The sequence below is a fragment of the Citrus clementina genome, unplaced genomic scaffold, assembly GCF_000493195.1.
Source record: "Citrus clementina cultivar Clemenules unplaced genomic scaffold, Citrus_clementina_v1.0 scaffold_8, whole genome shotgun sequence".
Taxonomy (NCBI): domain Eukaryota; kingdom Viridiplantae; phylum Streptophyta; class Magnoliopsida; order Sapindales; family Rutaceae; genus Citrus; species Citrus x clementina.
The window spans coordinates 23,616,667-23,632,156 of record NW_006262022.1 but is presented as its reverse complement, the minus strand read 5'-3'; the positions used below and the strand labels follow the sequence as shown (position 1 = coordinate 23,632,156).

The window sequence follows — 15,490 nt, the reverse complement described above, 5'->3', positions numbered from 1 at the left end:
AGCATACACAGGAAGCTTCCCTCGTCCTAATTTCAGTCAGCACAGAAAAGTCCACAACTTTGACAAGCATGTCCACAGAAGATCAATAACATCTTCTTAACATTGCAAACACCTATTTTCTAAATTCATGATGTTTTGGCACAATATTAAACACACTGAAAGCATGTCCACTGTAGCTAATGAAAACACTTTTCACAAGGATAACATGCCCCAATGAGGCCCATTTCTCATGCCAAACACAGAAACGTTAAGCCAAAGTATAAATATAGTTAAATAGATTGCTTTACTGTAGAATCACGAATTAAATGGAGATGAATCTTTAAATTCATCAGATATGGAGGGAATTCAAAATCTCAAGACCAAGTGCAACACACAAGAAGCATTGGTCATGGTAACTTGTATTTCTCACGCCCACATAAATGACATAAAAAATGCAAGAAAGTAAGAAGAAAGAAACCAACACATCTCTACTTGGAGAACTTGATAGAAGTGGGAAGCCAAAATAGGACCAATAACTCTGGTCTACTAGTCTGAAAAAACAAATATATAGTAAAGGACATACGATAAAGTGATGGCTAAAACACTCTCAGAAGAAAGAACCTCTGATTATTTCGCTCATGCCTCATAAAAAGAAAATGGTGGTAGAATGATAAAAAAATCAATAAATAATTCTATAAAGCCCTCTCACAGGTCAAGCAGACATAACGTAATGTTTTGGTCTGCTCTCTATCTATAAAGAGCCAAACAGCTTAAGTTTAGTCTAACGATGACTAAACTCTCACGCACACACAAATGACATAAAAAAAAAGCAAGAAAGCAAGAAGAAAGAAGCCAACAGATCTCTATTTGGAGGACTTGATAGAACTGAGAAGCCAAAATAGGACCAATAACTCTTGTCTACTAGTCCCAAAAAAAAAACAAATATACAGCAAAGGACATTTGATAAAGTGATGGCTCAAATGCTCTCAAAAGGAAGAACCTCTGATTATTTTGAAGTGATCCTTTTACAAGGACATCAAATTTGGGTGAGTGAGAGCGCAATATGTGGCGTACACCAGTTGGCCATAGAGTGAATGCGAGGTGGCTTCTACATTCTACTGGTCTTTTTATCTTTCTAAAATTTAGACAGCCGCTGTGTTAGTCAGCAAAGCTTATCAGTCATTGGAATGTTGGGCCCATTCTGATCACAGATGGGATTGCATGGTAAGCAGCTTTATGCTACAATAGTATGGCTCAGGTTTATGCTGACCAATGATATGAAGTCACACATCTTTCTTATGCCAATATGGCTTTGAGAATAATGGAAGGGATGAAGCCTCCGCCTACCAAAACATTGTTGATACTATATCTATGAAAAGCGAAGGGAGGTACTACTGCTCAGTCAAAGGAATAGACTTAACTGCAGGTTCATATCCAAGAACAATGATCCATATGCAATGAGAGTTAAAAAAAAAAAAAAAAGGTAGGTCAATAATTTCTGAGAAAGGGCAAGGCAGGTTAAGCATGAAGAAGGTGGATAGAAGCAAAGTTAATTGACCCGCATGTCGTTTTTTTTAGGCAACCAAATGAAAATGTCCAAACTCAAGTGGAGATTAGTTTGTTCATGCTACCATTCGCAAAAAACTATGAAGAAGAAGCTCGCTCACTTCTTGAAACTAATAAATATCAATATGGAAAAAGTGCAATGAGAAGCGTAATAAATTAAGCTTCCCGATCTTGATATTTAACTTATTTTCAAGCACTATCACATCTCAGAAATCCATCTCTCAGCAAAATTTCTAGATGCAATCAATTCAGTGGGTTGGTTGATTTCTTCAATTATTCATTTCTCAATGCAATTATAAAGTTAAGAAATGCAACGAAGCAGTAAAATGATTACAGCCCTTAGCACAGGCATGTTTGCACACATTCCAGAATAATAAGAGACTGTGAATAAAATTATTACTTGACGGTATCTGCATTTACGTCTTTTAAATGGGGCTTTCTACCAGGTTTCGCAAGTGCGTGTGTTATGCATGGATAAAAAAAACACCAGAAAAGAAATATAAATTCTGGGAATATAATAAAATACCTATATCATATCATATGCATGACTGTTGTATTTTCTAGATCTTGAACAAATTAATATGGTCTAGCTCCAGAAAGCAGCCATGACACAATAAATTTGATATTATTGTTACCTCTGGTATGCCTATGCGTCACTGTTGTTGTTAAACCACCAAATGGAGAATAATTTGTGCATAATTCTGTAAAGGAAAATGAAATCATGTTGACCAACACCCATGGCATATGAAAACCTTGAATTAGTCTAGGGTGGATAATCAGATCCATACTGCTGGCATTTTACAAACCCACATGCCTGCAGCCAAGGACACCACAAAAGCAAAGTGCCACAATTGCACAGCTAATATACTGAAGCCTCAACCATATAAAGAAAAAATGAAGAACATAAAAATCTATCAACTAGGCATATATAAATGGCTTTGAAAACAACCAAGAAATAGACGTGTGATATCAGAAAAGAGAGGTGCAGCTCTGTTTAATATAATCTAGCATTTCCATCCACATTTTGATGCTCAAATACTTGAGTTTATACATCCATTACAATTCATAAATAATTAGTGCATACCTGTGAGCCACTAGTAAACAAAGGGGATGAACTTGTGCCTAACTTTACTCGCATACTCCAAGTATCTTTCTCCAAAAGTCTCTACCATCAAAGCCTCCTCTAATTTTGCCTTCTGCTCATAATACACCAAACAAACCGCTACAAGAAATAGCAAGCTCAAAGGTGCTCGGAGTGCAATACAGTAAGTCACAAACAGTAGCATTGTCGAAGCATATATCGGATGCCTCACCCACCTATACGGTCCAAACTGCACAACTGCGGTTGGCACCACCACCTTCTCCGAATACTTTGCGAGATACAATGTTGAGTTATATTGCATTAGCAATGTCAACACTATCAAAATCCACATCCCTGCATTGTTCCATCCACCAGGAATCCTATGCAATTCTGGCCCTTCAAATGCCACAAGCCAATGGCCAGCCATGACACCAATAGTAAACAAAATGCGACACCATGTGGGAGTATTTATATCCCACCTGGGATCGTGCTCACGTGCATAATAATCACCATACAACCGTTTTCTTACACTAACATTGAAGAAAAAGAAGTAATGGTACACGAAAAAGAACACAAAAGGCCAACCTTCAAGGTAGCCATTGAAAACGGCTGGTGGCACCAATGTTAGCCAAGTAAACAATGAAGTAACAATAGCAAGTTGCTCAAATATGCTTGCTTCGCCAAGTGACTGCTTTCTGAAACAGTATAAGCCGTACACACCAAGGGCTATAGCCACATACCAAGGCCAAAACAACCAAGTCCAGCTAAAATACATCCAAAAAAATGGGTTTAAAACTAAATTCACAGTCCATTTAGTGGCTGCAATTGCAATGGATAAGATAGAAGACCACTTGATAATATCAAAAGGGGTTAACTTTAAAACGGCTGTCTTAATTTTATCAACACTTAGGTTTTTGAAGGGCTCTAGCCATGTCTTTTGGGAAGAATCGGGGCTTGCGGAGTCGGAAAGAGAGCATTTGACGGGAGATAAGAAACGGGTTCTTGATCTTTTCAGGGAAAAAATTAAACTTGGTTGAGTTTTGATAAGGTTAGGGCTTAGCCGGGAGTGAAAGCGGTGATTTGGTAGCTGGTTTTGTAATTGTAAGCGTTTGTTGAAATGCCTGAAAGAGATTTTTGGACTGTTTGTGAACGTGAAACCAAATGGAATGGTTCTCGAGTGGATAATAACTGATGTGGTGGCTTCCATGTTGTAAGTGAAGCAAGAAAGAACTTTCAATGGGAAGTATTATGAAATTCTTAATATCATTCGAGAGAAAAAAAAAAAAAAAAAAAAGCAGCGGCGAAAGAAAGCTGATAGCTCGCTCAGGTCCGAAGATGTGATCGTTTCAGTTAATGATCGGCGCTACTCATTTGTTTAGTAGATAATGGGCCTAAGTCAGTGTTTGGGCTACGTGCCTTCAAAGCCGCATTTGGTGTAGCCCAATAATGATGATAGAATGATTGCGTTCAGGTGTCTCTTAAGTACACTTACATAAATGAGAATCGGGCCCGTTCCCATCATGAGCCTACGAGAATACTTGGTCCCAGTGGACGTGTGCATTCTTTATGGGGCCCCAAAATTGAATAAGTCCGTACCGAAAAAAACATGCGTCTACCAAATGCCACCGTTTGCTGGTAGAGGTGGTAAAAATACCCGTCCGGTCTGGATTCGGGTGTTGTAGGTCGGGTAATATTTGGCCCGGGTATGAAGTCGGATCGGTCTTAGGCATCACTTGATAAATCCGGAACCCGAATTTTATTAAAAAAATTATAAAATATATATTATTTTAAATATTTTATATTTTATTTGACTTATTTATTATACATATATAAAGTTTTAAACACTTAAAATTTATATTTTCATGTCAAATTTTATTGAAATAAATTTAAAACTTATAAAATTACCAAAAAATAAAAAATATATACACATAAAATATTAAAAAATATAAAATCCAGGTACCCAGATTAAAACCCGGTCCGGACCCGGACCCGGACCGGTTGCATCCGGGCAGGGTCCGGTCATGGCAATACCCGGACCCGGCCCGAGGTTTTGCCATCTCTATTCGCTGGTGGTAGATTTTTCGCTCCAGATAACAAATTTTGATTTATTTTTCAATTTTTTTTTGTTTTCTGGTTATATTTAAGATCTTGTGTTCTTGTAAAGTAAATTTTGAAAGAATAATGAAAATTTTGTAACTGTTGTAGCATAAAATAGTTATAAGGAAGACATATCTTAATTCATGTGACTTGATAATGGAAACGAAGTTTGAGGACTATTTATAAGTTTCCTAAGATTTCATGAGCCTAGCATGAAATGTAGGGGATTTAGTGTTGATTTATTTAGCAAATTGTTTTTTGCTTAATTTTCTTTGAAAAAAAAAACAAACTTCATTTGATATTGTAGTTGAAATGTTGTAAATAACTTGTTTCATTAGTTGTAATAAAAATTGTGTTTTTGAAAAAAAAAATAGCGTTGATAGTTTTTTTTTTTTTAAAAAAAACTGCTTATTTTATAATCTATTTTTATAGTTGTTTTTAAAAACATAGTAGGGAATTATTTTTTATAAATAGCTTCTAAAATAAGCTTTTTAAAGTTCTTACTACAATTTTAATATTTGAACAAAATGATAATTACTGCATTTTTATAAGTTTATTTAAATCTTAATTATAACAACACACAATTTACCAAAAATTGGGTTGCTTTCCTAATATTGTAGTAGTTCAAAATCTATTTTTTTTAGTCTGATTTGAATCTTAAAAAAATGATTTTAGAATTGTAAAAATACAACAAAATACTATAATGATTCGGAATCAAACTAACTTCATTGAATATTTCCTCAACTCACACGTCTTATAGAAAATCTTGAAAGGGGAGCTTTTAAGACTTCTAAAAAATCTTTATGCCATTTCTATTAAATTCTATTGCTTAAAATACTCTTATCTTAATGCTAACACATAAATTAAAATTGATCATCTAGTCCTTTAGAGGAGTGTCAAAAACATCTACTCTTAATCAAAATTTATAGAAATAGGTACGTGTGTATATTCTGTTCGCACATTATAGTTTAGAACCAGCGTTGGAGGGAGCCAAACTGCCAAAGCACTATAAATATCTTTCCTGGCTGTCAATTATCCATATATATATATAGGGTAATTTTTAAAAATCTCCCCTGAGGTTTGAACTTGTTGCAAGTAAATGGTAAGAATTTATTTATTTATAAAAAATTTTCTACCGTCAGTTAATTTTAACATTGGCCGTTAGTTGACTGTGCAAAGACAATATTGCCTTTAACAACAGTTTGTAGACTGACATAACTAAAAAAAAATTAAAATTGTTGGCGCGAAAAGCACAAACCCTATTTTTTGACAATTTTATTCTTGTCAATTCTAAAGATTTACAATATCATAGGTAAAGATTATGACTATTTTATTTTCAAAATTTTAATTTTATCTTTTTTGAAGAAACTTTAATGAAATATCAATAATTTAAAAATAATTTTTTAAGTTTTTAATTTTATTTTTCTTGTAGGAACTTTATAGAAATATCAATAATTTAAAGAGGATTTTTCAAGTTTTTAATTTTATCTTTCTTGTAGGAACTTTAAAGAAATATTAATAATTTAAAGAGGGTAAAATAACCAACAATTTTAGTTTTTTTTTTTAGTTATGTCCGTCTACAAACTGTTGTTAAGGGTAATATTGTCTTTGCACAATTAACTAACGGTCAATGTTAAACTTAACTGATGGTAGGAGGTTTTTTATAAATAAATAGATTCTCGCCATCTACTTGCAACAAGCCCAAATCTCGGAAGATGTTTTTAAAAATTACTATATATATATATATATATATTTTTTTTGTATTTTAAAGTAAGTCTTAAAACACGGCTAATATTATCTTGTTTGGCAAGTTAATACAGCATCATAAAAACACAGCACAACGGTTCGTCGCGTCCAAACACAACCTTGTTCCTCGTCAACAACAACAAAAAATACAAAACCTCTGTCACCAAATCGGTTTTCCAGAATTACTTTCATTTTGTTTTCCAGGATATAAATTATGATCTTTTCTAAGCTCGGGCGTTGCCTCACGCGATCATCTTCTCGTTCTAATGTAAGCCATTTTTTTCTTCTAATTTTTATTTAATTTTGTTCTTTTTTTTTTGGGTTTTGATCCTGTGTTTGTTTTTGAGTTGATAGAGTTTGTTGTACGGCGGCGGAGTGAGATCGGCGATTGTTGGCGGAGGGATTCCGCGGCTGCCACGTGTCACGGATGGATTAGTGGACGGAAGATTAGGGGTTTTGAGAGGATATTTAGCTGCAATAGGAGCTAAAAACGAGTCGAATTTATGGGATTTGAATCATGTTCTTGCAAACCCTGGGATTTACAGATTTTTCTCCAGTGAATCACCCAAGAATAAGAAAAGTAAGGATTTTATTTTATTTATTTATTTATTTTTCCGGTCAAAATGGATTGTTTTAATGGCTAGGCAATGTATAACTAGCGTAGTGGAAGTTATTTGATAGATTTTGGTAATGAAATGTTAGTATATTTGTGTTTTATAAGTGGGAAAAGTGCATTAGTTGATATTGGTATTGTGGTGTTAAAATTTTTTTGGGTTAGTGATTTGGTTGTCTTTTAATTTTGTTGGTTAGTGATTTGGTAGTCGTTTTACTTTGAACCAGATCTTTTTGTTTTTGGAGGCAAGGAAGTTGCATTTTAAGCAAAGTGTGAGGAGTTTTGATTGGGATCGAGTGAAAGTGATTATTTAAGGTAAACAAATAGGTCATTATGGGATGCTGGGGTAACCTGTAAGTTTAAATAAATTTTGAAGCAAGAGCTATGTAGTTACTGAATTCGTTCTAGAGGAGTTAACTGACAGTTTAAATTAAAAGCTAAATCTATTGGCTTTAGTGTTTGAGAAAGAAAAGTACTTTTCATACCCTTTGCAAGAGGTTTTTAGATCTGTAGTGAAGCAACTATTACGTTCAGAAGCAAAATCATAACCTGTAAACGTGAAAGAAGATTGGTCAGTTTCTGTACATTTTGTTCATGTGGTATGGTTTCTAAACTTTCTGTCTTGTGGGTTTTCTCTTTATTTACAGATTTTGAGAATTTCTACCCCAAAGAGAAGAAGGAAATACCAAAAGAGGATGAGCAGAAATCCGAGTCTAAAGGTGGCTATAATCACTTTTTAGTCTTTTGTATTCGCTCTCTATCCCCTTTTTGTCATTTGTGCATATGTTTTTAGTGATCAAAGCATTTAAGACCTGAAATCTTACTTATTATTTCCAATTTCAGAAGATTCAAATACAGATGATCATGGGAATTTTCAGGATACTTTCATGAAGCAGTTTCAAAATTTAATCACCCCTCTACTAGTGATTGCACTGTTTCTTTCTTCTTTTTCTTTGAGTCCTCGTGAGCAGCAACAAGTAAGTACTTCCATGTGTATACTTCATGGAAATTTTAAGTTGACAAATTCAAATAATGAAATATGGTAACATCATGTTTGGAACTACTAAAAGCAGGATAAGAGGCCTTTCTCTAATTTGTTTGTGCAATATATTAAGCTAATCAGTGACTATCAGATTGCTTCTCGTTTTCTTTTTTTTTTTCTAAGTTCACGTTATTCCTGATATGCATTTGATGATTATTTCTTCTAGGACTTCCTGATTATTTGATCTAATTTTTGTTCTTTACAGATTAGTTTTCAAGAGTTCAAAAACAAGCTTCTGGAACCAGGCTTAGTGGACCATATAGTTGTTTCTAATAAATCAGTTGCAAAGGTGTTTGTAAGAAGCTCACCACACAATCAAACAATTGAGGATGATTTCCATGGTCCTGTTAGCGGTACCCCTTCGAAAGGACATGGGGGTCAATATAAATACTACTTCAATATTGGCAGTGTTGAAGCTTTTGAGGAGAAGTTGGAGGAAGCACAAGAAACACTAGGGATTGATCCTCACGATTTTGTTCCTGTCACTTATGTCTCAGAAATGGTTTGGTACAATGAACTGATGAGGTTTGCACCAACACTGTTGCTTTTGGGAACCCTCATGTACATGGGTCGGAGAATGCAAGGTGGATTGGGTGTTGGCGGCGGTGGTGGGAAGGGTGCCCGTGGAATTTTTAACATAGGAAAAGCCCATGTGACTAAAGTAGACAAAAATGCCAAGAATAAGGTTAGACTTCTCATTCCCCAAACAGTGATTAGTCTCTTTCCCCTGTTAATGATAGCGCCCTTTGTTTCGCTGTCTTGAACAATTGACAGAATTTTTTCTTACTTTGTTTCCACTAATTATAAAACTGTCCTTTTAGGCAGGAAAACTTGTCAAGGTGCATATTCAACTCTTTTATACTTATAAATTGGGCTATGCCAGGTCTATTTCAGGGATGTTGCCGGATGTGATGAGGCAAAGCAAGAAATCATGGAGTTTGTGCACTTCCTGAAAAACCCCAGGAAGTATGAGGATCTTGGAGCGAAAATTCCAAAAGGTGCTCTCTTGGTAGGCCCTCCTGGCACAGGAAAAACCCTTCTTGCAAAAGCGACTGCCGGGGAGTCTGGTGTGCCTTTCCTGTCTATATCTGGTTCAGATTTCATGGAGATGTTTGTTGGTGTTGGGCCTTCTAGGGTGAGAAACTTGTTTCAGGAAGCAAGGCAGTGTGCTCCTAGTATAATTTTCATTGATGAGATTGATGCAATCGGTCGAGCACGAGGGCGCGGAGGCTTTTCAGGTGCCAATGATGAGCGTGAAAGCACTCTTAATCAATTACTGGTGGAAATGGATGGCTTCGGAACTACTGCCGGAGTAGTTGTGATTGCTGGCACTAATAGGCCTGATATTTTAGACAAAGCTCTATTGAGGCCTGGTCGATTTGATCGCCAAATTACAATTGATAAACCTGACATTAAAGGTCGTGACCAGATATTCCAAGTTTATTTGAAAAAGATCAAACTTGATCACGAACCATCTTATTATTCTCAGAGGCTTGCAGCACTCACTCCTGGATTTGCTGGAGCAGACATTGCAAATGTTTGCAATGAAGCTGCTTTGATTGCTGCAAGGGGTGAAAATTCACAAGTCACAATGGAACATTTTGAGGCAGCTATAGATAGGGTCATTGGTGGTCTGGAGAAGAAGAATAAGGTAACCCTTAGTTTTTTTTTTCTGGCATTAAATTATATGTTGGTGATGCTGAAAAGTTTTCTTCAATACGATATAGCTTTTTAAACTTTTTTGACCTCTGTGTTTTTAACTATCCCCAACTTTTTCTTCTTTTCCTAGTAATTAATGTGAGAAGTTACTTATGTTCATGTTTTTGATAGGTTATAAGCAAGTTGGAGCGCCGGACAGTTGCTTACCATGAATCCGGCCATGCTGTTGCTGGATGGTTTCTGGAACATGCAGAACCCTTGTTAAAAGTGACAATTGTTCCTCGAGGTACAGCTGCACTTGGATTTGCCCAGTATGTCCCTAACGAGAACCTTCTTCTGACAAAGGAGCAGCTTTTTGATATGACGTGTATGACCCTTGGCGGTCGAGCAGCTGAGCAGGTAGCTATGGACTTTCTTTGCTCCTTAGCCCTTTGATGGTATGAATAGTATCTTTTCTTACATATGCCTTTCCTTCCTCTTGAAATTCAGGTTTTGTTGGGGAAGATATCTACTGGAGCTCAAAATGACTTGGAGAAGGTAACAAAGATGACCTATGCCCAAGTTGCCGTGTATGGTTTTAGCGAAAAGGTTGGTCTCTTGTCTTTCCCACAAAGAGAAGACACATTCGAAATGAGTAAGCCATACAGTAGCAAGACTGGGGCAATCATAGATGCCGAGGTTCGAGAATGGGTAGGCAAGGCATATGTACGCACAGTCCAACTTATTGAGGAACACAAAGAGCATGTAGCTCAGATTGCCGAGTTATTGCTTGAAAAGGAAGTTCTTCACCAAGATGATCTGCTTCGAGTTCTGGGTGAACGGCCATTCAAATCCAGTGAGCTCACAAATTATGACAGATTCAAGCAAGGTTTCGAAGAGGAAGAGAAGAGCTCAGCGCCCCCAGAGACTGGAACCGTGGATGATGGTTCTTCACCACTCGAGCCTCAGGTTGCTCCGGCATGAGAAACCATGTAGGTTAAATGTTTGTAATTCATACTTGAGATGATTTTTTCTTTTTTTTTCCCCGCCCGTTGGAATTAGGGTACTCTGTAATTTGTAATCATATTCATAGTGTTCAATTTTTATTTAATTTTATCCCTAAGATCTTTCTGACAGATGAAGTCTCTATTTGTCAATTTGTAGACCCCGAGTTAAGCTGTTTTATTGACGTTCAGTTTTCTGGGCCCTAGCTCTAGAATCCTTGTAGAAAGCGTTGTACGTTGAAAAGTGAATCCATCTCACCTTCCTCTGATTTTCTTTCTAACGACATTCCTAGATGATGGATGTATCCTCCATTGAGCTAAGTAACATGGTCCCCGGAAATTCGGCATTCTTCTTCTTGTAAGCCTGAAATGCAGTCGCAGCCTATTCTTTTTATGAAAGAGAAACAAATGAACATTTTGATTCAAAACGTTTGCTCTTGGTCTCTATTATCTTTAAAACACCTAATCTTCAACCATTCTCTTGATTTGAATGCTGTGAGGGAAAATGACCAAAATCCCATCAAGTTCCCCAAAATTAATCATGTAGATTTAGCAAAAAAAAGTTCAAAAAAATAATAATAATAAAAGATTCTCCTCGTTTTCTTCTAAACAAGTGAGTAATAAAAGAAAAGAAAGAGCAGGTGAACGTGTAGATTCATGAATATATTTCCCCCCAATTTGCTGGTCAAATTAATTACGCTGCGAAGAATAAAGTGCAACACGCTTTAATTCTTAATTTGAATGGTGCTTAAATTGTGTTCCAAGTCCGACACGTGATTTTGCATGAAACTTTATTTTATAAAAGATGTGACATGGGTTAGTTGGTAGTTAACATTATATGAGGTTGGTTTAAGGCAGAAAAAGAAATGCATTCCTTTGATAATTAGATACATTTCCGAACTATTTATTATAAATAACTATATCTTTGTTTATTTTAATAAATACATCATCAATTCTTTACACGAAGCACTATTAAATTATGGTTCAATTATTGTGGAAGGAAAATGACCCAGTTCGTGTGGACACCCCATGCAACAAAGCATAAGTTATGACCCCTCAAAACAATACTTTGAGACTTGATGACTTCTAGAACATATATTTAAAGAATTTGTAATTTCATTATTAACTTGGTCTTTGATTGGAAGTCTCCAATCTCCAACCGAGTCTTCAACCATTTGGAAATGGAAGGTCACATTCAAAAAGACGAGGCTATATTCACACAAATTAATAATTAGAGGACCAATTTATATATATGCATATGATCTTCCTGTCTCCTTCCATATCAAATTTTCAACAAATATTTTTGTCATATATAAGTCTATCATCTCCTTCATCTTCTGTGTCTCAGCTCATTGTTCCTGATCTCTCTTGTTGAAAAACTCTCAGTATTTTTCATTTCATTACATTTATTGAGATTTTTAAGATTCTTAAAAAATGACAAAATATGAGTGTCTTCTATTTGGTAAGCCTTTCAATGCCAAAAACTATACTATTAATGGTTTATATATATATATATATATATATATTGTCATACATGTAACTGAAAATTACATTGTTTTTTAGATGTTGACGACACACTTTATTCTCATAGTTATGGTTTCTCCAACAAATGCTCCAAAAATATTGAAGGTAATTATATTATGATGCTTACGGATATAACTTGGTCATCTAATTCTTTCTTCAAGTTGTTTCCTTGTTTAATAAATGTATAACGAGTTTTTACAAACTCACTCTGTGTAGAATATATGATTCAAAAGCTCGGCATAGAGGAAAGTGAAGTTTCTGAATTCAATAGGGTACTTTACAAAAACTATGGCACATCAATGGCTGGTCTCAAGGTATACTCTATACGTAACTTAATATACTCTCTTGTTCATATATATATATATATATATATATAAACTGATGTAAATGCTGTTATTATTGTAAATTTGCAGGCTATTGGCTATGACTTTGACAATGATGACTATCACAGGTAACATTATTTTCCTTTCTAGTTGTATTGATCACTTCAAGCCTTAGGGCAAATCTTAGGGGAATAAGTGTCCTTTTCCCTTTGTTATATTATAACTTGTAATGTGTTTTCTATTTTTACAGTTTTGTTCATGGGAGATTACCGTATGAGAACCTGAAACCAGATCCTGTTCTAAGAAATCTTCTACTTAGCCTACCTATCCGAAAAGTTGTAAGCATCTCCCCAGCCTCAATGTCAGACACAAATGATGATGAACTGGTCAGGTTTATTAAAAATTTTATCCTTATGATAATTGCAATGCATATGACAGATCTTTTCAAATGCGGATGAGATTCACGTGGCTAAAGTTCTAAGAAAGCTTGGATTAGAAGACTGCTTCGATGGGATTGTAAATTTTGAGAGCCTCAATCCCAACAACAAAACCAGTAACAATTTTGATGGGGGTTATCTGGTGCGCAGCGGGTCAAGAACTGCAATTAATCTTGATGCTACGAATGGTTACTCATCAGTTCTTCCAAAGAGTCCAATTTTTTGCAAACCCTTTGAGGATGCATTTGAACAAGCTTTCAAAATAGCTAACATCAACCCTCATAAAACAGTAAGATTACATAACCTTATCATTCTAATTAATTTACTTTAAAAATCCCATAAATGCTATATATCATCAAGCACTTGTCTATAATGCGAGTACGGTTTGGCATTGTTTCAGCTGTTCTTTGACGATAGCACCCGCAACATAGAGTGTGCAAAAAGCATTGGCCTCCATACTGTGTTGGTAATTAAGTTCAGAAATTAACATTATTGTCAATTCCTGAAGAAACTTCTTTTGATCATAATTGATTTTCCTTTTTCATCAACTAATTATGTATGTACACAATACGGTAACAGGTGGGTACTTCGCGGAGAACAAAGGGTGCTGATTATGCATTGGAGAGCATTCACAATATCAGGGAAGCGTTTCCAGAACTATGGGATGCCGATGAAATTTCCAAAAATATCAAATGCTCAGAGAATGTTGCAATTGAGACTCCAGTCACGGCCTAAATGTATTATTATTAGTTAGCCCAGATCTTTTAATGTTCTTATTTTCCTGTGAATTTGCATATCTTCAGATCTCTATGTGATGATCAGAACATAATAAAGCCTGCAATATAATTTTGTGAGACAAAGAGAGGTTAAGCAGCATGCATTTGAAGAAAATATGTCTTCACTTCTGAGAAGCTTGTGGTTAAAGAAAATAAAAGGATTAATAATTATATAAGGCCATACTATTTTGTCTTGGCAAATTGAATACATCCACGGTGCATAAATGTCCAAAATTTGAAATGAATAAAATGTACATGTTAAGAATTAATGGCTAAGCAATATAACATTAATGGAGCTAACGTGGGCTGTCTCGATCTAGCTAGCTCTAATTTACACTCTATAATGAAGAAATAAAAAAGTACATATCTGTTGCTGCTGAGTGCTGACCATCACAACTGCAAAGCTAATGAGAGCAGAATAATGGCTTTTATACATAAATGCACAGCAGCACAAGGATGCCCCAAAACAGGCAACCATTTCTTTGTCATTCAAATGATCACTGTTTCACTGTTTAATTTGAAGCAGCATAGCGTTGTTACCCTAGAAGAAGAATCACTGTATTGTGATTTGTGAGCATCATCCATCGCCAATCAAATAATTAACGACAACTCGTGAATATAAGTCCGTAACAAGTCGGTGTGGCTGCTTGCTGTTGCAGGAAAATTAATTTAAATTTTCCACTTTAGTTTGTTTGTTTTCAATTAATCAGTAGGTCTGCTTTGTTCACATTGAAATTCAATGAAAGCTGAGGAGGTCAAATTACCAATCTCTACAAACGTCTCTACTTTCTTGTATTTTACACTTACTTCATATCTCAACTTATAATTAACGTGCAATGTCTGGTATGTGGTATAGTTGAGGAACACGTTAATAATAATAAAGATTAAAGAAGTTGCTCTTTTCATCTTTCACTCAAATCACACAAAGGGTTTGCAAATCTTGTTCTTTCCACAATTTTTATATCCATAAGAGAGAAGTTGTCAATACAAAACTCGATCAAGTTTATGAGAGAGCTTAATCTTCACAATCCACAGGGTTCTCAATTCCATTTATTGAAAAAAAAAAAAAAACTATTCTAATGCGTCATTGGTGATTTCAAAAAGTTCGTTAATCTAAATAAATGGGTTCCTTCATTTTGTAAATTTCTCAAAAACGGATATAATTTGTTCATGTTTTTCTACTAGATCCAAACCCATTTTGAATTGATTGGAATTCTCATAGTAAATGTTTGTTTGGTGTGATTTATTTAACAGTTATAAGTATTTATTTAATTTTATAAGTTCTTATAAAGTTATTTTTTTTATTAATAAAAGCTCAAATTTTAATTTTTTAAGAGTTGAAATGGTAGAATTTATTTAAAGAGTTAAATTGTGCAAAATACTTCAAATTTATTTCACAATCTTAGTTTATTTTCTTTTATAATTTTTAATAAAAATTCTCATGGACAACTAAGTGTCTCAAATATTTATGGTAAAAACTCTACTTGTAAAAATTCTAAAAGTAAATTTCTATTTAAATAAATTATATTTAAAAAATTTATATCAAACGGAGCCTTAAATACTAAATAGTAATGTTGAACATCCATCAAGTTGAGCTTTCGAAGTGGAGCTTCTACAAGCAAATTCTTTCTTAACTAATAAATTTCTATTGTTTAGTTTTCAAT

At 34.8% G+C, this 15,490-nt stretch overlaps 3 protein-coding genes across 3 annotated transcripts; 2 read left to right on the top strand and 1 right to left on the bottom strand.

Annotated features, from left to right (window-relative positions):
* Positions 1–2,512: 2,512 nt before the first annotated feature.
* Positions 2,513–3,960, bottom strand: LOC18034835. Its single transcript, XM_006424803.2, has one exon. It carries the CDS (start codon positions 3,831–3,833, stop codon positions 2,640–2,642), a length of 1,194 nt encoding a protein of 397 aa, XP_006424866.1. The 5' UTR covers positions 3,834–3,960; the 3' UTR covers positions 2,513–2,639.
* A 2,548-nt stretch (positions 3,961–6,508) lies between these two features.
* Positions 6,509–11,015, top strand: LOC18034814 (ATP-dependent zinc metalloprotease FTSH 10, mitochondrial). The gene is made up of 8 exons (XM_006424802.2): positions 6,509–6,737; positions 6,824–7,049; positions 7,730–7,801; positions 7,926–8,059; positions 8,330–8,809; positions 9,008–9,775; positions 9,955–10,182; positions 10,273–11,015. The coding sequence occupies exons 1-8, from the start codon at positions 6,684–6,686 to the stop codon at positions 10,744–10,746; spliced, it is 2,436 nt and encodes an 811-aa protein (XP_006424865.1). The 5' UTR covers positions 6,509–6,683; the 3' UTR covers positions 10,747–11,015.
* A 1,185-nt stretch (positions 11,016–12,200) lies between these two features.
* LOC18035053 lies at positions 12,201–13,919 on the top strand. Its single transcript, XM_006424801.2, has 8 exons — positions 12,201–12,228; positions 12,330–12,395; positions 12,507–12,604; positions 12,704–12,741; positions 12,864–12,951; positions 13,052–13,339; positions 13,451–13,516; positions 13,630–13,919. The coding sequence occupies exons 1-8, from the start codon at positions 12,201–12,203 to the stop codon at positions 13,783–13,785; spliced, it is 828 nt and encodes a 275-aa protein (XP_006424864.2). The 3' UTR covers positions 13,786–13,919.
* Positions 13,920–15,490: the final 1,571 nt, after the last annotated feature.

Bases quoted from the DNA above. Each gene is read 5' to 3' on its own strand.
- LOC18035053 (XM_006424801.2), top strand. From the start codon at position 12,201: ATGACAAAATATGAGTGTCTTCTATTTG. The intron at 12,952-13,051 runs GTAAGCATCTCC...TGCATATGACAG, and splicing joins GCCTACCTATCCGAAAAGTT to ATCTTTTCAAATGCGGATGA. The intron at 13,340-13,450 runs GTAAGATTACAT...GCATTGTTTCAG, and splicing joins ACATCAACCCTCATAAAACA to CTGTTCTTTGACGATAGCAC.
- LOC18034814 (XM_006424802.2), top strand. From the start codon at position 6,684: ATGATCTTTTCTAAGCTCGGGCGTTGCCTCACGCGATCATCTTCTCGT. The intron at 6,738-6,823 runs GTAAGCCATTTT...TTGAGTTGATAG, and splicing joins GATCATCTTCTCGTTCTAAT to AGTTTGTTGTACGGCGGCGG. The intron at 9,776-9,954 runs GTAACCCTTAGT...TGTTTTTGATAG, and splicing joins GTCTGGAGAAGAAGAATAAG to GTTATAAGCAAGTTGGAGCG.
- LOC18034835 (XM_006424803.2), bottom strand. From the start codon at position 3,833: ATGGAAGCCACCACATCAGTTATTATCCACTCGAGAACCATTCCATTT.